General features: G+C 52.4%; 1 protein-coding gene across 2 annotated transcripts; it reads left to right on the forward strand.

Moving 5' to 3' along the window:
- Nucleotides 1-758: 758 nt before the first annotated feature.
- Nucleotides 759-21,722, forward strand: OTUB2 (OTU deubiquitinase, ubiquitin aldehyde binding 2). Of its 2 annotated transcripts, none has more exons than XM_043921308.1 (6): nt 759-960; nt 12,852-12,947; nt 14,241-14,359; nt 17,584-17,668; nt 18,138-18,332; nt 19,281-21,722. In XM_043921308.1, the coding sequence occupies exons 1-6, from the start codon at nt 958-960 to the stop codon at nt 19,485-19,487; spliced, it is 705 nt and encodes a 234-aa protein (XP_043777243.1). In that variant the 5' UTR covers nt 759-957; the 3' UTR covers nt 19,488-21,722. The 2 variants fall into 2 exon arrangements, with proteins under 2 accessions (XP_043777243.1, XP_043777242.1); XM_043921307.1 differs by lacking the exon at nt 759-960 and adding an exon at nt 6,435-6,488.
- The last annotated feature ends 1,496 nt before the right edge of the window (nt 21,723-23,218 follow it).

Consider the following 23,218-nt stretch of genomic DNA (forward strand, 5'->3'; position numbering starts at 1 on the left):
ATGTTCAGCAATAATGAGCTTGTATACAGGGTGAGTCAACCAAGCCTGGTTCATGGTCTGTGCCTCATATATAGCCATACAATTCCAGAGGCACAGAATCAACGATCGTAGAAATTCAGTCATTCAACAAACATTAATTGGGTGGCCTGGCAACCTACTGATTCATGAGTTGGAAGTGGGTAAAATATTATTTAGAAGCTACACGTGCAGGCAGTAACTTAATATTATTGAAAACACGTTCCCTAAGCACCTGTCCTCTGATCTTGAGCAAACTATACTTATATGACCTTATTATGAATTAACGAGGGCCAACAAAGAATCTGACTGCCAATGCAGGAGACCTGGGTTCGATCTCTGGGTCAGGAAGATCCCCTGGAGAAGGGAATGGCAACCCACTCCAGTATTCTTGCCTGGAGAATCCCATGGACAGAGGAACCTGGCGGGCTACAGTCCATAGGGTCGCAAAGAGTCGGACACGACTGAAGTGACTTAGCCACCTCAATAGCACAGCCAATCTTTTAGAAGACTTCAATTTGCAGTTTTGGTCAAAAGTCCTTCAGCCTTCACAAACGAAGACTTGTCTTTCTGGGTTGGGCTAACTCCTTTGCTAGTTAAGAGGTTTCTGTGTCTTTAAAAGGAGGCGGTACCCTGTCAAATGGACCCTAAAGCATAGGCTGAAGGCGCGTGAAGTCCCACCCACTTTCTGTGACGTCCTGTGGCCCAGCTTCTGATTGCTCGCTTCAGACGTCAATCGCGAGGCGTGTGTCTTGCTGGGACACAGTGGAGGTCTAACCTCTGGTTTGCGGAGCGGTCGGGTGTATTCGCCGCTCGTCCCCACGCCCTCGAGGCCCCCGCCGCCCGACCCAACGGCGGAGCCAGCCAGTGGCTCCCGCGGCGCCCTCCCGCACCGGATCGCTCCTCGCTGGGGCGGGACCTGGCCCGACGGCTCCGGTCACTATGGTCAGTGGTCTAGGAGGGAAGCGGGGAAGGAGGGGTGGGAAGGGGGCGCCGTAGGCGGGGTCGCCACCCGGGCGCATGTGCACTCGCGGGGGTCGGGCGCGAGGCTCAGCCCCCAGTGTCAAATCCGCTGCGTTCGGGCCCCCAGGAATACCGGGGAGTCCCGGTCCTCTCTTGGAAGGCTCCCGTGGACGGCCAGCGATGGGGACCCAACCCAGCCCCCAGGATCCCCGCCCCCGGCGCGTTCGTCCCTGGTGTCCCATGTGCCGCTCCGACGGCGGGGACAGGGAGGCTCCAGGGCTAAGGGTCGCCTCCTTTTCGTTAAGTAGCCCCCCTAGTTCGCAGCTCATGGCCGCACCCACCCTAGGGCTCAGCCGTTTGAGACCTCCGCACTCCCAAGCCCCACGAGTGGATCTGGGGTTGCCACGGGTGGCCCGACATCCTCTCCATCCTGTCAACAGAAGGTCCTTGCAGTTAGGACCCACGTGGAGAGACTGTCTCAAGTTGTGAGGCACGTGAATTAGGGGTCAGAAAGGGCCCCGGAGACCTTCTGAGCCAGGCCAAACTCAGGGCTTGGGCAGCTGGGGACCCTGAGGCCCAGACAGGGAAGGACTGGGACTGATTATGGTGGACTTGGATTCCCAGTCCAGTGCTCTTTGTATTACTGTGTGTGTGTGTTAGTTGCTCAGTCGTGTCCGACTGTTTGCAACCCCATGGACTGCAGCACGCCAAGCTTCTCTGTTCATGGAATTCTCTGGGCAAGAATACTGGAGTGGGTTGCCATTCCCTTCTCCAGGGAATCTTCCCTACCCAGGGATCGAATCTGGGTCTCCAGCATTGCAGGCAGATTGTTTACCATCTGAACCACCAGGAATTATTCCTTTGTATTATTACAACAGTCCATCTTGGGGGTGAGGGGAGACAGGGGCACAGGCAATCTGCCGAGGACTAGGTGTGATGAATGCCTGAAACTGATCAACTCTGACCCCCCCTGCTCCAGGGAGCCTGGAGAGGACAAGGACTGGGGGCTTGGCTGTGGTCACAGCCCCGAGGTGTGATGTCACCTCCACCCCCTGGAAACCCAAGAGGCGTTGGTGGTCGCTTCCCCTCCCCATTACTATTTGCACATCTGTATAATGGGCCACTGTGAGGATCACGTGAAGTGATGCGCATGGAGTGCTTGGTTCAGATAATTGGCCATGGCTTTCCCTCTGACAACAGAATTCTGGAAATGGGTGTGCACAGGGGCCTGTTCTTAGTGCTCAGCCTCCTCCCTCCTAGGTCTGAGTAAGGAAATGGGTCACTGACCGCTGCGGGCCGCCACTGGCTTGGGGCACAGGTCAAAGCCTGGTCATGGTCTGACACGTTCCGAGTGTGGCGTGGGTGGCCCGGTCATCTGAGCCAGCCTGTCCTGGACAAACCAGTTGGGTGTGGCTGAGGGCTTCTGGAGCACCTGGAAACACCCACTTCCTGTTTCCAGGCAGGGCCTGAGGGTTTACCTGGCTCTGCTGCTCCTTGGAAGGGCACTGAGGTCTTTCTGCATCGCCCACAAGGGAGTGGCCAGAGCTGGGGTAATAATGGGTTTAGCCACCCTGGAGCCGAGGCTGGCTTGCCTTCCAGTCACCACTGGGTAGCTGAGAGCATGGCGGGGCGGTGGGGCTGGGGCCTGATCTTCTGGCCTTCGTGGTGCACAGTGAAGCCTCTGACTCCATCCTCCCGTCTGCCCTGGACTCAGGAGAACAGAAGTTAGAGGGCAGGTAGAGTCAGCACCAGCCCCCGCCCTGTGACGGGCGGCGTAGGTGCCTTGGAGAGGAATGAAGTGGTTAACTCACCAAACAAGACGTCTGTCTGGGAATCATGGGGAGGGGATGGGGGCAGAGGCAGTGCAGGGTGTGTTCTTGTCTGTTCATTAAGCATTTAATGAGCACCTACTATTTGCCAGGCACCGTGGTGGGCCCACTGGTGATGTTTTTGAGTCTGTGTGGTGTGGATGATGGTGAGTGTGTGTGTGGTGGGCAGAGGAGAATGCCTTTGGAACATATAGTGTTTTCTTTCTGTATCCATTTCAAAGTCACTGAGCTAGGGACAGGTCCCAGGTAGAAGACATAGAAGCCTTTGGGAAGGCAGTGGTCTGGGTGAGGACAAGGCTTGGGGGCTGCCACTGATGGACGTTGTAGGTAGTGAGGGGTCTCATGCTCACTCAAGGGGCATTTAACATTCAGGGAAGAGTGAGGGTCAGATGTGACTAGCAAACCCACAGGGCCCTTCTGTGCTTTCTTCTTTGGTTTTTCAAACAAGCCCCCAGTAGGATCCCTAGTCCAGCCCCATGCTTGGCTGGGCATTGATGAGAAAGACAAGGGCCTGCCCTCTTTCAGGAACTCAGTGCTTGAGACAAGACAGAACTGGACACAAGCAATTCCTGAACTACCAGTCATGACCTAAGAAGCCTAAGGGCTTGGAGAACACAGCGGGAACCCATGCACTCTGAGGGAGCAGTGAGTGTCAAGGAAGGCTTCATAAAGGGGTCTTTTGAATGGGGTATTGAAGGATGTGTAGGAGTTTTCAGGAAGCATTTGGGGAATTGTGTATTCCTGTCAGGGTGGGACAGGCCTGGAAATATGTGCTTACAGGCCTGGAAACATGGTTAAGAGTGGGATATTCTGGGAATGGTGAGCGGTCTGTATGGAGGGAGGAGAGATGAATGTACTGTAAAGGGCTTCACATGCTTCACATGCTGCACCATGGGGTTTGGGTTTTATTCTGAAAATGTGGTGGGGGGAACCATAATGTATTTTTGACAAATAAGAGATGGTTGATTTGGATGGTCTCTCTGGCAGTGGAGTGGACAGAGGGCCGGAAGTGGTCAGACTGGAGTCAGAGACTAGCTTATCCATCTTTTCACTCATCCACTCATTCTGCATTTTGGGAGCATAACTATGTGGCAGGCACTGGGGAATCTGGTCATGATAGGCAAGCAAAGTCCATACTCTCATGGAGTTGACATTCTTTTGGAGGGAGATAGAAAGCAAGTCAACAGGTGAACATATATGTTAGAGAACCCGCTGAAGACAGAAAGCAAGTTACGGCAGTAGGGGTTGTGGGGAGGGGCAACTTTAGACAAGATGGTCAAGGAAGGTGATTACACATGGAAAGAGGCAGAGAATCTGTCCATGCACAGGAACAGCATGTGCAAAGGCCCTGAGGTAGAAATGGGTGCCTCTTGTTGGAGGAACATAAGGAGGGTCTCTGGGGCTGGAGTTCAGGAGAGTGAGGGGAGCAAGGCCAGATGACAGTTGTCATCCAAAGGTTGAGTGTTTTCCCAAGTGAAGGAAGCCACTGGAGGGAACTGGGGAAGGGCACGCCCTCATTTGGTTCGCTTGGTGGGAGCCTGTGCTGGATGCTGTGGATGACGGTGGGGATGGGAGCGGGAGTGGGAGCCAGGAGGTCTGTTGGGCAGACGCTGGTGCCACCTCCCTGGGGGCAGATGGTGGCAGCTCTGGCCAGACACAGGAGCAGACCTGAAGCAGGAAGAGGAGGGGAAGAGTCCTTCCACGTCTTTGGTGTGAGTTTTATCCAGATAGAGGGGCTTTTGAGGATCTGGTGACACCTGGAGGGGATGCAGGGGTGTAGAGAGAAGACAGTTAGGGGTACAGTAATTCAGGGATCATGGTCAGACTTCCTGGTGGCTGGTGGTGTTTGAGGCTGGATCTCTAGGGAGAGGTCAGGGCGGGAGATGAAGATCTGGACCGTTAGGAGGATGCTAAGAGTCCAGGTGTCAGATGAGAGAGGACCAGCGTCTGAATCCAGGCTGTCTGCAAGGCCAGCCGATAACTGTGACCTGAGGCAGTAGGGACTCGGGTGTAGGGTCTTCCTTATTCCCTTCACTGAACAGCAGAGATGGGGCATGTGAGTGGTAGGCTGAGTAACAGCGCCCCGAAGACTATCAGTAATAGCATCCTCATCCCAGAACCCATGACTAGGGTACCTCACATGGCAGCAAGGGCTTTGCAGGTATGGTAAATTAAGGGTCCTGAGATGGGGAGAGCACCCTGGGTTACCCAGGTAGGTCCAATGATGTGATCACAAGGATCCTTTTAAGAGGCAAGAAGCTCAGAGTGAGGAGACGTGGGCGGAAGGGATCATAAGCCAAGAAATGCAGGCAGCTTCTAGAAACTGACAAAGGTAAGGAAGTGGGTTCTCCCCTGAGCCTCCAGAAATGTAAGATAATAAATCCTGTGGTTTTAAATCGCTATGTTTATGCTAATTGGTTACAGCAGCAGTAGGAAGCCACTTCGCAGCACTAGGACTAGCACGCCCCTAAATCTTTGGCCTCCAAATGTTTTTGATCACTCATCAGTAAAAGTGTTTGATTATTCCATATGTTGGAACATCATACATTATACCCTAAAGTAGGCATTTAAAGTGGCATTCCCTGGAATATAACTCAGCCATAAAAAAGAATGAAATTGGGTCATTTGCAGTGATGTGAATAGACCTAGGGTCTGTCATACAGAGTGAAGTAAGTCAGAAAGAGGAAAACAAACATTGTATATTAACGCATATATATGAATCTAGAAAAATGGTACTGATGAACTGTTTGCAGGGCAGGGATAGAAACACAGACATAGAAAATGAACATGTGGACGTGGGGTGGTGGGGGCATGGGAGGGTGGATCAAATTGGGAGAATAGAATCGACATATATACACTTCCATATGTAGAACCGATAGCTAATGGGAAGCTGCTCTTTGGCACAGGGAGCTCTGCTCGGTGCTCTGTGATGACTGGAGGGGGTGGAGGATGGGGTGGGGTGTAGGAGGGAGGGGATCTATGTATACATATGGCTGATTCACTTTGTTGTGCAGCAGAAACTAACACAACATTATAAAGCAACTATACTCCAATAAAAATCAGATAAAAAGGCATTTCCTTCCAGCCCCTGCAAACGGCCGGCTGTGGAGACCCCAGCGCTAGGCAGGCAAGGCCAGGTCTGAAGCCACGGGGAGCCTCTAGAAATGAGGGGGACCTTCTGAGAGGGGCGGCAGACTGCATTCTGGGTCCCGCCCGGCTGGTGGGGTGGCTGCAGGCTCTGGCCCCTGCCGCGGAGGAGGTGGTAGCTTGAGGTCAGACCACGCACTGAGGTGTGGCTTCTGGGAGGCTGGGCCTGGTTAACAAGGCTGACTCACGGCCCGGGCTCAGCCCCGCCAGCAGAGCAGCCTCAGACGGAGGTCAGGCAGGCCAAGGGCTGGCCTTGCCCACCAGGCCTCAGCGTGGACCCAGGAGAGGCTCCCCAGCACCTCAGAGCCTGGGCCGCCCACAGAGGCACCGCGGGGTACATCATGGGGGGCGGTGTAGGCAGAGGCGTGAGCCTGAGGCCTGGCTGTTGGGGAGCCATCAGGAAGTGACGACAGAGCACCCCTGAGGGCCAGGTGGGCTCTCCTCGTGGAGGGGGAGAGGGCCAGAAAGGCACCCGGTCTGTGGAATACCTTTAATATGCTGGGAGACCAGTTTCTTCCTGGATCGCTTCACTCTGTGAGTTGGGGCCAACAGCTTGACGTCTCTGGGCTTCGGTTTCCATGTGTAAAATAGAGCTACCGTGAGGCTTAAGTGAGATTATCCCCAGCACCTGGCATACGGTGACCTCCCAGCAAAGGAAACGCATCAACCAGCGGGTACTTCGTGCCTGCTGGGGAGCAGCAGCTGTTCCAGGAGGATGGTGACAAAAGTCACAAAGGACCCCGTCCCAGTGGAGCTTCGTATCACCTCTCCTGAGTGCTCACCGGGGCTGGCTTCCAACCCCGAGCTGTACCTGTCCCAGGAGGGGCCCATGGAGAACTCACCGGAGGGGCAGGGGTTGGGCGTGGGTCACACGTCGGGTTGTGGGTCAGAACCTTAAGGTCTGCGGGACCGAGCTGCCAGAGCCCAGTCCTTTCAGCCTGGCCCCTCCCTGCCCCGCAGCTCCTTGTCACCCCATTATCTCCTGGGGGGTCCCTGGGGGTGCTCGCACAGTGCTGGGCGCATGGGGTTCCCATGGGCGGGGAGGGGGCAGGCAGCAGCTATGGGGCGTGAGTTCTGACATCACCCTGGCAATGGGCCCTCCCTCTGGCCCTGGTGGGTCACATCTTTACTGGAAGCCTTTGGGACTTCAAATGCCGCCCTCATGGGGCAGGATCCACGGATGGGGGTAGAGGTGGAGGGCTGTTTTTCAACCTGTTTTTTTGCTGGGCTCAGGCTGGTTGAGGAACTCTTAGGGCTATGTGGACAGGTTCTAGATGTGTAGAGGCTTTGGTGAGAAAACCAAGGGAAGTGGGGGGAACTTGCCTTCCCTCCATTTGGAGGTGGGCGGTGTCCGGACACGGGGTGGGGATCAAGGGCAGAGTCAGCAGGACCCCAGTAGGTGGTGACGTGCTGGTTCTATAGTCTCCAAAGGTAGGAGGTGAGAGGACCCCCACAATGACTCAGATCTGGTCTGAACACCAAGCCCCCGTTCTAGTGCATCTGGTTAGTTCCCGGGGTCTCTGGGGAGCAGCCAGTGATTAGAGAAACATCCTTCTCCACTTTGAAATATATTCTTCCACTCGGCAGCTCAAAACTGTTTCAGGGTAGAGGTGCTGTCTGCCTGACCTAATTCATTAGCACCTGTTTGCACACCAGCAGTTAAAGGCTAAAATCCTTTTAAGTGACCTGATGAGGTCTGACACAACATTGTCAGGTGAGGTCTGTCCCTGTCCCATAACACCCTGGAAATTTTTGGCCATGATTTAAAAAACCACCAATTACAGTCAGCCAAAGTCAAACCCAGAGTATTGTACCTGGTTTATGGGCCAGTGAGCTGAGGCTGTTTTTCCAGCCATGTGACCAGGGCCACGCTTATGGGAAGTGGGGCGGGGGCCATCTGGGCTGACTTGAGTCACTCTGGACGTGCCAGGCGGAGACTCCGAAAGTGCCAAAGTAGGAACTCCCTCACCCCTCCCAGTGGCCCTGTAAACACACCTGGGGCCACGAGGGGGCACTGGAGCCAACTCAAGGCTCCACGGCTGGGCAGGGCAACCTACCTGAGCGCCATTTGTCCAAAAGGGTGGATCTTAAATAGTATTGAGTAAAGAGAAAAGGCCACGATACCTATAGAATAATTTGTCTGCACATTTAAAATGCATGCATACATAAAACAACTTGGTATTTTTTAAAAGACATACATTCCACTTAGGTGAGGTCCCTAGGATAGACACATTAATAGAGAAAAAGCAGAATGGTGGTTGCCAGGGTTGGGCGGTGGGTTGGGGGAGGAGAGGGGAGTTACGGTTTATGTGCATGTGCTCAGTCTTGTCTGACTCTTTGTGACCCCGTGGACTATAGCCCTCCAGGATCCTCTATCCTTGGAATTTTCTAGGCAAGAATACTGGAGTCCCATTTCCTCCTTTAAGGGATTTTCCCCTACCCAGGGACCGAACCCAAGTCTCTTGTGTCTACTGCACTGGCAGGCGAATTTTTTTTACCACTAGCATCATCTGGGTAGAGTTTCACTTTGAGAAGATGTAATACCATTGAATTGCACATTCAAAAATGGTTATAGTGGCATATTTTGTGATATGTATGTTTTACCACAATTTTAAAAAGACATACATATTGAAAGACATATCATAGGGAATACCTATAAAGGCTGGGGGATGGCAGGATGGGAACAGGCATGAGGGGTAAAGGGGGAAAGTTGACAAAATACCTGGTGCTGACGGTGGGTCTTTTGAACCCCAAGTGTGAGCCCCTCCCCACCCCCAAACTGCTGTTTAATGTTTTCCTTTTAAATTGACTGTTTTAAATAGCCTAAGTAAATTTGTTATTTAACTTTGCAAAAATGATACGACTGTGGCAAGTGGAAAACCTAGGTAGGCTTCCCTGGTGTGAGGCCTGTCCCCCCTTCCACACCCACTTTTCACTTTCTCGTTTTGACTGGCGGCTTCCTACCACCTGAAATACTGGGTTGGCCAAAAAGTTCATTCAGGTGTTTCCATACGATGTTATAAAAGCCCGAACGAAGTTTTTGGCCAACCCAGTACCTGTCGCTCCATATTTAGGATTCATTCTTTATACTGCTTTCCACTCTGCCAGTGACATCGTCTCAGAAATTGCTCATCAAATAGAACTGGGTTTGTGCCTCTTCCCTCACCATTTGTTGGGTTTTATTTGGGGGCAGTCCAAGTGCCAGCGCTGTTCGATCCAGCTGTGCTTCTTTGTCATCATCCATCGTTTAAAAATACCCAAGCCATCATTTTAAGTCAGCTGTGTGTAAAAACAAGCCTTTTTTTTTTTTTTTTTTTACTGAGGTAGGTAGGTAAATAATGGGACTTATTTTTTGGCAGTGCCAAAGAATGTCCAAGCTACTATACAGGCTGTGCTCATTTCACACGCTAGTAAGGTTATGCTCAAAATCCTTCAAGCTAGGAGGCTTCAGCGGTACGTGAACCGAGAGCTTCCAGATGTACAAGCTGGAAAAAAGCAGAGGAACCAGAGATCAAATTTTCAACATTCACTGGACCATGGAGAAAGCAAGGGAATTCCAGAAAAAACATCCACTTCTGTTTCATGAGTATACATATATTCCCTTTTTTAAAAAAAATTTCCTTCCCTTTTAGGCCACCACAGAGCATTGAGTATAGTTCCCTGAGCCATACGGTAGGTTCTCATCAAGGCTACTTATTTTAACTACAAACTACAAGTGGCTTTCACATTATATTTTAGCATTATTTTCCTGACGAAGTCAGAGCCTTTCCGGGGTGGGGGCGGGGTTGGAGACGGGTGCAGCTCCCACTGACCTGAACCCTCGTCTGAGCAGGAAAAACTTGAGGCGAAGACAAGCCTGTGGGAGATTAGCTGTTAGAACAGACGTGTCCTGCCCTTCCCCTGGCCCTGGTTCTTCCTTCTGCCATTAGGTGACTTCTCCACCCTCTAGAAGCCCTGGTTTCTCTCCGTAGGGGGAAATTGACCTCCACTCAGAGCTGGGCTGCGATATGAACTGTCACCAGTAGGTGGTGCTAGATGGTCTAACATCTGTGTTTCCGGCTCCAACACCACTGAGCCACCGAACACCACAGTGCTTGGTGCAGACTGATTGGGTGTTGGATGAATAGAAGAAGGAATGAATGAGTGAGACAGGAAGGCTAGGAGAAGACAAAGGGGTCATGGAGCCTCCTTATAGTATGGAGGCTCAGTAGACTTGAGCTACTATATTCTTTTTTCTCCCAGTGTTACTGACATCCAGCACTGCGTAAGTTTAAGGTATACAGCACAGAGATTTGATTTACGTACATCATGAAATGATTGCAAGCTTAGTGATCATCCCTCATCTTTGTAAAGACACAAACTTTAAAAACTAGAAGAGATTTACCCTCTGATGAGAATGCTTAGGACTTACTCTCTGGTGTTAGTCGCTCAGTCCATGTCTGACTCTTTGCGACCCCATGGACTGTAGGCTCCTCTGTCCATGGAATTCTCCCGGCAAGAGTACTGGAGTGGGGTGCCATTATACTCTCCTAACAACGTTCATATACAACTGTTAATTACATTTATCATGTTGTACATTACATCCCTGGTACTTATTTATCTTACAACTGGAAGTTTGTAACTGGAACCTTTTGACCACCTTCCTCTGGTTCTCTGTGACCCCACCCCTGCCTCGGGTAACCACAAACCTGATCTCTGTTTCTCTGAGTTTGTTTTTGAAGTATGATTGACCTACAGCTCTATGTTAGTTCCTGTTACCCCACATAGTGATTCACTAGTTCTCTATACTTCAAGATGATCACCGTGGTAAGTTTAGCTATTGTCACCAAAGATACTACATAATTACTGCGTATGCTCCCCTCACTGTATACTTCACACCGTGACTCTTCTCTTCTGCCTTGTACCTCTTAATCTCGCTCACCTGTTTCTCTCCCCCCCCAATGCCCTCCCTTCTGGCAGCCACCTGTTCCTTCTCTGTATCTGTGACCGTTTCTGTTTTGTTATGTTTGTTCATTTCTTTAGAATCCACGTTGCAAGTGATATCATGTAATATTTGTCTTTCAGTATTTTAACTTCCTCAGTATGATAATCTCTAGGTCCATCCATGTTGGTACAAAGGGCAATATTTCATTCTTTTTTATGACTGAATAATTTTCCAGTGCATATTATATACCACATCTTTATCCATTCATCTATTGATGGGCATTTAGGTAGCTTCCATATCTTGGCTATTGTAAATAGTGCTTCAGTGAATGTAGTGATTGAATGAGTGCTTTTGTTTTCTTTGGATATATATACCCAGAAGTGGAATAACATGGTAGTTCTGTTTTAATTTGTGGAATCTCCACACTGTTTTCCTTAATGACTATACCAATTTCTATTTCCATCAGCAGTGCACCAGGGTTCCCTTTTCCCCACATCCTGACCAACCTTGTTAGAAAGTGAAAGTCGCTCAGTTGTGTCCAACTCTTTGTGACCCCATGGACTATATAGTCCATGGAATTCTCCAGGCCAGAATACTGGAGTGGGTAGCCATTCCCTTCTTTAGGGGATCTTCTCAACCCAGGGATCAAACCAGGTCTCCTGCATTGCAGGCAGATTCTTTACCAGCTGAGCCACATGGGAAGCCCCACCAACCTTGTCATTTGTTGTCTTTTTGATAACAGCCATTCTCCCAGAGGTGAGGTGATATCTCATGGTGGTTTTGATTCCCTGATGGCTAACGGTGTTGAAAATCTTCTCATGGACCTGTTGGCCATCCATATGTCTTCTTTGGGAAAATGTCTGTGCAGCTCCTCTGCCCATTTTTTAATTGGGTTGTTTGTGTCTTTGATGTTGAGTTGTATGAATTCTTTATATATTTTGGATATTAACTCCTTATTCAGATATATCATTTGCAAATATCTTGTTCCCTTCAGTAAGTGGCCTTTTCCTTTTGTTGAAAGTTTCTTTGCTGTGCAAAAGCTTTTTTTTCTAAACAGGAATATTCAGAGTAACTTTATTTTTAATAGCCCCGAAGTAGAAACAACCCCAAAATCCATCAACTGACAAATGGAACAAAATATGGTATACTCATACAGTAGAATATTATCTGACAACAAGAAGGAAAAAAGTACTGACATGTGCTACAACATGGATGCATCTTAAATACATTATGTTAAGTGAAAGAAATCAGTCATAAAAGACCAATCATATGATTCTATTTGTATGACATGTTCAGAAGAGGCAAATTTACACAGACAGGAAATAGATTCCTGGATGAAAAGCTTTCTGTTTTGATGTAGTTCCATTTGTTTGTTTCTGTTTGTGTTTTCCTTGCCTGAGGAGACAGATCCAAAAAAAACACTACTAAGGCCAACGTCAAACAGCATACTGCCTATGTTTTCCTCTAGAAGTTTAATGGTTTCGGTTGTTACATCTAAGTCTTTAAACCATTTTGCATTTATTTTTGTGCACTGATGTATTACAGTCTGTAAATGAGTCAGTTCAGAAATTACAAGATGAAGGACTTCCCTGGTGGTCCGGGGGCTAAGACTCTGCACTGCCAATTCCAGGGTTCCAGGTTTGATCCTGGGTCAGGGAACTAGATCCCACATGCCACAACTAAGAGTTTGCATGTTGCAACTAAGACCCAGCACAGCCAACTAAATAAATATTTCCAAAATATTTAAAACAAAAGAAGTTACAAGATGATACCCCTTTCACGATGGGACTGACCCTGACTCCTGCCAGGGACCCTGGCATCTGGGCTGCTAGTCACATACTCCAGGTGCTTCTATCCAGGGAAGGTAACATTCACTGTGTGCTGCAACCAGCAGGTCGTCAGCTTTCTATTGGAGAAAGTCCTGCAGCTGCTTTTGAAATTGTCACAGCTGTGCTCCTTTTTCTGTCTTTCAGAGTGAAACATCTTTCAACCTAATATCAGAAAAATGTGACATTCTATCAATTCTTCGGGATCATCCTGAAAACAGGATCTACCAGAGGAAAATCCAGGTAAGGCAGAGAGTCAGGAGGAGGGGAGCCTAGATGAAATGGGCTGGAGTTGGGAGCAGAGACAAAGGTAACACTTTGAAGGTAAAAAGGTTTTGCATTTGGACCAGGTTCCTGGACAAATTAAAGGGCTCCCAGGATATTGCAATGTTGGACCTATTTACCTTAGTGAGAAATCCTTTAGTTGCAAAAAAAAAGCCAGCAGTTTTGGACCTCATTACAACATTGCAAGATCAGGACTTTTAATTACCCATATTTCAAAGCTGAGGGAACCGAGTTACAGAAATTAAGTGGTCGGTCCATGATTTTACCGCGCATACATGGAGTAGCTGGCATTCGGGCCGGGCAGCCTGAGCTCATAAAAGTAGTATTTGTAATCACTCTGTCAGCACCTCTCTGGTGAGAAGGCCCACCCTGGCCAGACTCTGACAGAGGGGAGATGGCTGAAGGATGCAGGAACGATCACAGGACTAGGAGGAACCTGGGTGTCCCCCTGCTGCCCTCTGGCCGCCTGCACTTGGCAGGACTGTCTCCTCTGGCTGCCGGGAACCCTTCCTGGGGCAGGAGTGAGAGCTGGGCCGCACATCTCATCCATTGGAGATGAGCTGGCTTTCCAGGGAGCACACCCCTCCCTACGGCCTGCCTCTGGGGGGCCGTCAGCTCCACCCTGGTGGGAGCAGGGACTCCCTGACCCCTTGGAAACCACACTGGGCCGTCAGAATCCTGACCGTAGGCAGGCCCAGGAGGCAGCCAGGGCGGAAGCTGACAGCTCGGAGCAGAACTGGAGGGGGTGCCGTGGGGACGCCACACCTCTTAAGAAACGCTTGGAAGGCTGGCCAGACTGCCTGGCGATGTCCGAGGAAGTCTTTCCTACTGCCTCTGCAGCCTCCTGGCCCATCTCACAGCCGCGTGCGCCCTCGCTGCCCCCACCAGGCATACCGCTTCTCTCGGTGCCCTTCCTCCAGGAAGCCTTCCTGGACTGCTGAAGTCTGGTGTAGATGCCACTGCTCCATGGCACCCCGGTGCGTCCCCTGTCCTCCTGTGACAGTCGTCCGAATGTCCATCAGCCCCCTGGCCTGTAGGCTCCTCAGAGCGGGGCACAGCTCCCTGTCCAGTGCCTCACGCAGGTCGCACTCGGCATATACTTATTTTTGTGGGATGACGGTTGGGACACTGTGGAGGGCCTCCAGTCAGATGAGGGAGCATCCTGCCTGGGGCAGGCGGGACCCCGCCTCTGACAGGACTTGATGGGGCTGCTGTTGGTACAGATGCCCACATTTCCTCTGTCCCCCACAGGAGCTCAGCAAAAGGTTCACCGCCATCCGCAAGACCAAGGGGGACGGGAACTGCTTCTACCGGGCCTTGGGCTACTCCTACCTGGAGTCTCTCCTGGGCAAGAGCAGGGAGATCCTCAAGTGAGTGCCGCGTGAGGGCTGCTAGGCGGGCTGTGTTTTCTGCTGTGTCCATCGGCCCTGAACCTCCGCGAGGGTTTGGCCTCAGCGCTGCCTGCTCAACCCAGGGAGTGAGTGGAGGCGTTGACATCGAGGGGATGCCCAGCGGCCCTTGTGGTGGAAGAGAGGGCAGCCAAGGGGCCAGCTGGGGGTGGGCCAAATGACCTAGCGGGCACTTTCAACTCTCTGATCTGAGTGTGCCTGGGTGAGGTGAGTTTTGCCTTGGGTGCGTTCTTGAAGCTTCATTCCAAGGAGAAAACAAAGACGCATTGCCCGTTGTTCTGGATCGCTTCAGCTGACCTCTGAAGTGAGTGTGTGTAACCAGGCATCTACCCAGTCAGCCTGGATCTGGAGTTGATGCCGTCCCAGGTCCCTCTATCATGTGGCTGGGACACGATCCTCCCTTCAATCCCCAGGGTTTGGCTTAATTTGGGGCTTCTCAGATGTCATCTTTGTGCAGACCCCCTGGGATCTTCTTCAGATGCAGATTCCAGTTCTGTAGGGCCAGGCCGGGCCTCTGCATTTCTCTCAAGCTCCCGGAGAAGCTGCTGCCGCTGCTGGGTAGCAAGGAGTAGTAGCAAGATGCTGAGACCCGCTTCCTTAACCTTGGAGGGCTGGCAGCCCTTCGAGGATCAATGGAGATCTCGGGCTTCCTCGTCACGCCCTCCCGCACACACACCAGGGAAGAGTGCGGAGTGGCCGCGGGTCACGAGCACAGGGTTGAGCTCCTCTGCTGAGCCGGGTTTCTACCCTACCCTCCCTCTGGGGCACCCTTGCTCCCTGCAGCCATCACCCAAGTGGGTGCCACATGCCGACTGTGTCGTGGGCCCCGGGGACGCAGCAGCAAACGGGGGAGACAAAGCGCTCTGCCCGTCGAGCTTGCATCCTAACTGGGAAAGAGGGACAGTGGATACGGACAGTACTTGATGTGTCAGGTGGCAGGAAGCATTGCAGGAAAAATATCAGGCAGGCAAGGCTGCCAGGTTGTGCAGGGCTAGGGGCTGCAGTTTTAAGTAGGGTTTGGAGACATAGTGGGGACAGGTGGGGCAGGGCCTCATGGGCCCTTGAGTGGACCTTGAATGTTGGCCTGAATGAGACAGAGCCACAGAGGGTTTGGCCGTGCAAAGGGCCTGCCGAGCAGGCTGCTGTGTGCAGGAAAAACGAGGCACACACACAAATGATGGCGTCTGAGAGCAGCAGGCGTGTGACCTCGGAGCGCCCACAGGAGAGGTGGTAGAGGTGGCCTGAGCGGGCGGAGGTGGCACCACAGGACCCACTCGTGGCTGGAGTGGGACGCGTGAGCGGAGAGTCAAGACTGAGTGCTGGGCGTTTGACCCGAGTTACCAGGACTGAGAAGCCCTTGCCACCCAGGGATGCCAGGGGAGATCGGGAGCTCCACGTTGCCAAGTCCAAAATGCCTGGGAGCCATCCAGGTGGGGTCCAGTGGGAAGTACCACTGGGCTTCACACCAGTGGGCTGGTGTCACCCCATTTTACAGATGAGTAAACTGAGTCTCGGATAGGTTACATGACTTGCACAAGGCAAGTGTGCAGTCAAGAGGGGTCCCACGCTCCAAGTCCTTACACTATCCTCCTTCCCCTCCCTCACCTCATCGGGGCGGGAGTCCTGCCCCGAGTGTTTGTCCCTCACTAGACTGGGCCCACGTGTCTCTGTGACAACCAGGGCTGGCACTATGAGGCCCGCAGGCACTGGTGAGGAATGAGCGTGGGGATGTGATGGGCACATGGCCGGGGATGGGAGGGTGTGCGGGCAGGAGAGCCGGGAGCCGAGCTGTGCATGTCGGCCTCACGGGAACAGTGGCCAGAGAGGTCTTCACAGCCTGCCATGGAGACCTGTCCCCATCACCCACCCTGCACAGAAGGGGAGCCTTATAAAGCCGAAGAGCGACTCAGCAGCAGGGCTGAAGGCCCCCGCACCGCGCTCCTTCCCACACCTGCCTGGCCGAAACGGGCTCAGAGATGCCGGCCCAGCCAGGGGCAGGCTGCCTTGCAGCAAAAGTAAAAGTGCCTCACCTTCCAGATGATGAGATGATTCTGCTTCAGACCAGTCTCTCCTCCCCGCGCCCTCCCACCGGGCGCCTACGCCTCCCAGGCCTTTCTCCTTGTGCCTTGAGTCCCTCGTGAAGACCCCCGCAGCGTCCTCACTGGAGCCTGGTCTCCCTCCCAGGGGCCGGGCTGCAGTTAGGCCCGAGCCAGCTGGTCCCCCAGCCTCTGCACTCGGCCCTTCTTGTGTGGCAGGCGTCCCTCCTGTGGACCAGTCCCTCGGACTGTGAACTCCGCATCCTGGGGCAGCTCCTCGCCGTCCCCAGGGGTCAGGACAGGCCCCGACGGGGCTGTGCCAGTAGGTGGCCTGCAGTGGGGACAGTGACAAGAGGGAGGGCTCCCGGGACCAGATCTGGCAGGGAGGTCAGTGCTGGCAAAGGTTTAATGGCCGTTTGGCTGGGAGGCCTGATCTGTGGTGTGAGTTGATGTCTGTGGTCTAAATCCTCTTGTCATGATTTGTTTTATTTTTTTCAAGCTACCATCATGGGTTCACTGAACAGGGAGTTGGGAAGAGATATGCACCATACACTATAGTCCAGATCATATTTCCACCGTCCACACACAAAAGACAATGATAACCTCATAAGCATAGATGATACTCTTGTTTTTTTAAAAAACAATGTTTTTTACATTCAGCCCATCTCTGAGAAGAGCACGCCTGGCCGAGGGGACAGTGGGTGTTAAGGGGTGAAGATGCGAATGGGGAGTGGCTGTAGGGCATGAGGGAGGCTGTGGACTGGACTGGAGATGCGGCTGGTGAGCTCGGCAGGGGCCCTTCCAGGACCCCGGTGCTGAGAAGCTGTGACCTGAGGGAGAAGGCTGCGGCAGGTCACTCTTATGGTCCCTGTGGAGTGGGGACTAGGAGGGAGGGAAGGCTGGGCGCAGCCAGGCCAGAGATGGTATTGATGCCCCAGGAACCATGGGACAGTCAAGAGACCTTTGAAAGATAGAATCAATATATTTTGGAATGGGTGGTACCTCAATTTCCTCATCTGCGAAATGGGTGTATGACCCACCTCCGGTGACTCTCAGGTGTGTGGGGGTGGAGGGGGGAGTGAGGTGACAGCTGACGGTCACAGCGGCGACCCCCTGCCTCTCCCTGAAAGCACCGGCCTTCCCCTTCAGGTTCAAAGAACGTGTACTGCAGACCCCCAACGACCTCCTGGCGGCTGGCTTCGAGGAGCACAAGTTCCGAAACTTCTTCAACGCAGTGAGTTAACCCTGGGCATGACGGCTGAAGGGCCCGGCCTTCCTCGCTGGCAGAGCAGACCAAGGACTGAGGGTTGCTTGCTGCTTGTGGGGACATCGAGGGGACAGGGAGCCCAGGGCCCTGTCCTTCCTCTGGGAGGAGGCACCTCCTTTGGAACGGTAGCTGTCAGGCTGGAAACTTCCCCCAGCGTTCTTCCCCACCTCACCCCCCTGACCCCACTAGTGAGGGCGGTGTGGGGATGGAGGACTCTCACTTCTGAATCTGTATGTAAGGATCGCAGTCACGGCAGTGAGGAGGGAAGCTCTGGGCCAAGGGACTCACTACAGAGTGTCTCTAACCCTGTCACTTAGCTCTGGCGGGATCTCTGATGGTTTGATTCTGGGGCCTCAACTTGAGGATTTCAAGGAGGGAGGCTAGTGGAGGGAGGGGCGGGGCCTGCCCGGCCCCCCACTGAGGGCCCGGGGTGCAGTTTTACAGCGTGGTAGAGCTGGTGGAGAAGGACGGCTCCGTGTCCAGCCTGCTGAAGGTGTTCAACGACCAGAGCTTCTCGGACCGAATCGTGCAGTTCCTGCGCCTGCTGACCTCTGCCTTCATCAGGAACCGCGCAGACTTCTTCCGACATTTCATTGACGAGGAGATGGACATCAAAGACTTCTGCACTCATGTAGGTCCTCGGGGCCCTGGCTTGGGATGTGGCCTCCAGCCCTGGGCTCTGCTCTCAGCCCTCTCTCCTTAGTAGACCTGAACACTGACATTCCCTAACCAGGGTGCTGGGGTGTCACGCCTACATTGCAATTCAGAGCATTGGATTAGATTAGCCAACTGAACAGATCCTCCTTGAGCTGCCTGAGCTGTGTGGCTTTGGGCAAGTCGCTTTCCCTCTCTGAGCCTCAGATTGTCTCATCAAAGGGCCTTTGGACTGGACTACTGTTTACAAAATAAACAGAGGAGCAACCCCAGAGTCATCGTTGCTCCAGGACATGTTTTACGATGTGTGGTGTTTACCTGAAAGGACTGCCAACATTTAAACGTTGGGCAGTCTTTATATGGATGTCTGGATTTCTCTGGAAAAATCAAAAGATCCAGTTCCCCAGACCTTATTTTGCCTGGCAACCATCAGCAAGAGCTAAGTGGCAGCTGCCTGAGTTACTGGGACTCACTAGCCAGCTTGTCACCATCTCTGCCTGTCTCCACTGATTTGCTCACTTGCTCGCCCACCACTCTGTAAGCACCTAAGCTTGAAATCCCGTTATGATAAGAGTCCCCTTCTGCTCTGAGGTTCCTTATGCATTAGAAAGCCCAAGCTGAAAAACTCCTGCTTTCCCCTCCAGATTCTTTAAAGTAGTGTGTTCCTCTGACATACAACGAGGAGACCAGAATCAAAAAGATTTAGATTTAAGCCTTTTAATTCTGGTGATTTCTATCTGTTCCTTCCTCACTGAGCCTGCGTTTCCTTCTCTAGAAAATGCGTATGTCGACATCTGCCTCAAGACTTGTTGTTTTGAGGTTTTGAGCTCTGCAACTGGGCAAAAAGCCAGGGTGGGACCTCTCACCCGTCCAGTGCTGGGCCTGCATCCTCAACTGGGTTGTTTTCTCCGTGTGGCTTTTGCAGGAGGTGGAGCCCATGGCCATGGAGTGTGACCACATCCAGATCACGGCCCTGTCCCAGGCCCTGAACATCGCCCTGCAGGTGGAGTACGTGGACGAGATGGACACAGCCCTGAACCACCACGTCTTCCCCGAGGCTGCCACCCCCTCCGTGTACCTGCTCTATAAAACATCCCACTACAACATCCTCTATGCAGCCGATAAACACTGATTAATTTTAGGCCATGCAGTGGAGCCTGTCACCTAACGGGACTGCATTCTGAATGGAACATTATGGCTCTTCAATTTTTTAAGCGATTTAGACTATAGTTAGAGAACGTTGCTGCCTTTGGGGCAGAGGCACTGGGAATAAGGCCTACTCACTATGGACTGTTGGTAACTTGGTGATAATATTTTTAATATTTATTTTCATGGAGGATCCAATGTTTTATAACTCTGGGCAAGGACGCCAGAGCCCCTGGCTCTACCCCCAGTTCCGAGACATTGCATAGGTCACTACCCCTCTCTGGGTCCAATTCTTCATCTGGAGGAGGTTCCTGCCAGTGTTGACATTCCATTGTTGGGTAAAAAAATACCCTTTGGTTTATTTTTACTGGGGGCAGTGCCTCTCTGCAGGGGAGGAAAAGCTCAAGATCTTACGAGTTCTATAAAAAAATCAAGTCCAGTCAGCTGCTGGACTGGACTTGGAAAGGTGAACTGAGGCCAACTTGAAGATCTCCAGTGTACTTCCAAACACTCACGAAGGAACGTTTTCTCACCCCAAACTTGAGGAACAAGACTTTAATGCCAAAGTCTAGAAAGGGGCCTGTAGCCGTCAGCATGAAGCCCAGTTGTCGGGCCCCTTACCTCCCTCAGGGCCAGGACTGCCTGCTTTCTGGGGGGCAGTGCTGCGGGGTTCTGCCGCCAGCCCCACCCGGACAGATACTGAGAAAGACGAGGGTCCGGGACGACCAAGAAGCTGTCTCGTCATCCCTAACACACCCTGGAAGTAGGATCTAGCGATGCAGCCAGGTGGAGATACTGACCAGTACGTGCAACCAGACTCCAGCTGAGCAGAGCAGACGAGTGTTTTGAGGCTGTCTTTGGCTTCTTTCTCCCTTCCCTCTTATGGGCTGGTAGAGGTTAGATGGGAAAGACCACCACTGTGGAAGCTGCCGGGTAGCCATGAGCCCTGGCTCCTGCCAGCCTCCTCATTCATCAGTCTGGACGTGGCCCTTAATAACCTGCTCACCTTGCTGCCTCAGGATCTCAAGGAGCCCTGGCTGGGCTGCGGCACTGCCAGCAAGCTGTCCTCCCCTCTGGAAGAAAGGGAGAATGCATGGGTGTGGAACTGCCTTCCTTAATCGAAGGCCTTCAAAGTTTCCAATCTGCAGGGATTTATTCAAATCTACTGGTGCTTCCGTGTCAGACTGCAGTGTCCGCTGACAGCCAGACTGCTCCCAGTTCCTTATACAAAGGGCACACTTGTGTCCATTTTCTGCCTTTGTGAAGACTGATGTCAGGGTGCTTTTAATCCCAGGCAGGGGGCCAGGTTCCCATACTGCCCTGGGCTGGAATGTGGACCCACGGGCTCAAGCTAAGTGACTGTCCCTTCTTCACAGGCATGTAAACCTGACCCTGATCTCTGAATTGGTTCAGTGGTCCCCCCTCCCTGCCCCTCCCACCTTGGCCTGGGGAGGAGCACGCTGTGCCAAGTACAGTCAGAGTGGGGTAACGCGTTACATGGTTTGTGAATATCATGATCCCTGTTTCCAAACTGAAGGACACCGAGCTGAATCTCGGCTGCTCTGAGCCATTGTGAGAGGCGTCCTGGGCCTTGGGCTGGGCTGTCAGGCACAGTACAATCAGCAGTGGCTGCTCCCTAACTGCATTTGTAGTTTGTGCAGCATTCACAAAAGCAAAGCTTTCTCTTCGGCAGAAGGCTGGAGAAATTCCCTCCGGGGTCTGTCTGTGCTGCCTTTCCAGGCCTAATAGCCCTGCCAGTGCTCATGTCGGGGGCACCCTCTTCCCAGGAGAGATGCTGTCAGTTTAGAATCAGAACACCCGAGAGAGGCAGGCTGTTTTCATGACCTTGCCCTCTGCTCTCCCATTTTTTCACAAAACCACTGGCCAAACCCAAAGCACCACTCCCTTCCCTTCACATCCACCCTCAGATCTTGCTTCTGAAGGGAAAGCACTGTGGAGGAAAGGAGTGGCAGAATTCAGAGGAACTCTAAGTAACACAGAGTTAATAAATCCAGTCATCCACAGACATTACCCTGCTCATCTATAGCAGCCAGTCACATCAGCAATCCCACTTCCTGGGTGATGCACCCACCCCGCGATGCCTTCTCTTTGCAGACCAAAAGCTGGAAGGAAAGTTGCTCTAAGAGTCTGTCTTTACAACTTCGTATGTGTTACTTTCCTTCCGAAGGGAACTTTATAAATCAGTGTGACTATTTAGCAACAGAACTGTCCTCGCTTTTGGTTCCTACTTTAAGCAAAGTGGCTCTGGAGCCAGATTGCCTGGGTTCAAAATCTTGACTTTGTCACTAACTAGTTATATGACCTTAGCCAAGTCACTTCACTCCCCGAGTTCCGTTCCCACACTAGTGAAATGGAGACAATTACTAACACATCTTCCCGGGTGGCTCAGACGGTAAAGTGTCTGCCTACAATGTGGGAGACCCGGGTTCAATCCCTTGGTCGGGAAGATCTCCTGGAGAAGGAAATGGCAACCCACTCCACTGTTCTTGACTGGGAAATCCCATGGACGGAGGAGCCTGGTGGCCTACAGTCCATAGGGTCGCAAAGAGTTGGACACGACTGAACGACTTCACTTTTACCAACACATAATTATTGATTCAAGTGCAACAAGATTATGTGTGAAAATAATCACGCGACCTGATATGTAGAGAGTATCCTACAAGTGGGATGCCTCCCCCATAGACCCTTCCCAATGGGATGTGGCAGAACACCCCAAGACGGGGAACAGCCACCTCGGTGGTGGCTCTGTGCTTTCCCAGGCAGAGGGAAGAAGCCGAAGGACCAAACGCACTGCCATGCTGAGCAGGGGCAGGGGCACAAGCTGTGGTTCCGTGAGTGGGTCCCCAGGGACCCCTGGTTCTGTGGGAGGTAGGCCAGGCCCTACAGCTTCCTCGGGCAATTGGTTAAAAACGTTTTCCTAGTATTAAAATGGTTTCCATAACAACTTTTGGTCCTGGCCTGCACCAAAGATCAACACTGCCGTCCCATGGGGCTTGTCTGTGTGAGTGGATCAGCAGGGGCAGGAGTGTCTTCGTTGAGGGAGAGGTCCAGCCACTCAGGAAATTCTGCCCTTGGGCTGGGCTGGAAGTGCCAAAGGAACCACAGGCCTCGCCAAAGCTTCACCTCCTTGGGTCAGAGAGCAGAACTGCCTTGACTGCCTTGGCGGCCGGCCCTATCTTTTAAAACCCAGCTCTTTAACATGTCACCCACCACAAAAGAATCTGCTGTTAGGGGGCAAGGACAGGATGTCAGAGGACACCAGTGGGCCTGCCTGGCCTGTGACGAGTGTCCTCAGGCCTCTCAAGGCTCCGGTGCGGCTGAGGGACCTTGGGTCTGCTTGTACGTCCACCACTGTCATCTGGAAAGTGGGAGGGCCCCTGCCGTCCCCAGACGGCTGTCACTCAGAAGCCGACTTCACAGATGAGAGCTGTGTTCTTCGGCATTCTCCTCCACGTCACTGGTGATGCTGGGGAGACATCCTTTAAAGCAGGCGATTCCTGGTGGCTCAATGGTGAAGAATCTGCCTGCAATGCAGGAGACATGGGTCCCATCCCCGGTCCAGGAAAATCAGTGCCCCACATGCTGCGGGGCAACTAAGCCCAGGCCCCACAACCAGCCTGTGCTCTAGGGCCTGGGAACCACAGCTACTAAAGCCCCTCAGCCTAGAGCCGGGCTCCTCAACAAGAGAAGAAACCA

The sequence above is a fragment of the Cervus elaphus genome, chromosome 13, assembly GCF_910594005.1.
Source record: "Cervus elaphus chromosome 13, mCerEla1.1, whole genome shotgun sequence".
Lineage (NCBI taxonomy): Eukaryota > Metazoa > Chordata > Mammalia > Artiodactyla > Cervidae > Cervus > Cervus elaphus.

Bases quoted from the DNA above. Each gene is read 5' to 3' on its own strand.
- OTUB2 (XM_043921307.1), top strand. From the start codon at position 6,450: ATGCTGGGAGACCAGTTTCTTCCTGGATCGCTTCACTCT. The intron at 12,948-14,240 runs GTAAGGCAGAGA...TGTCCCCCACAG, and splicing joins TCTACCAGAGGAAAATCCAG to GAGCTCAGCAAAAGGTTCAC. The intron at 18,333-19,280 runs GTAGGTCCTCGG...TGGCTTTTGCAG, and splicing joins TCAAAGACTTCTGCACTCAT to GAGGTGGAGCCCATGGCCAT.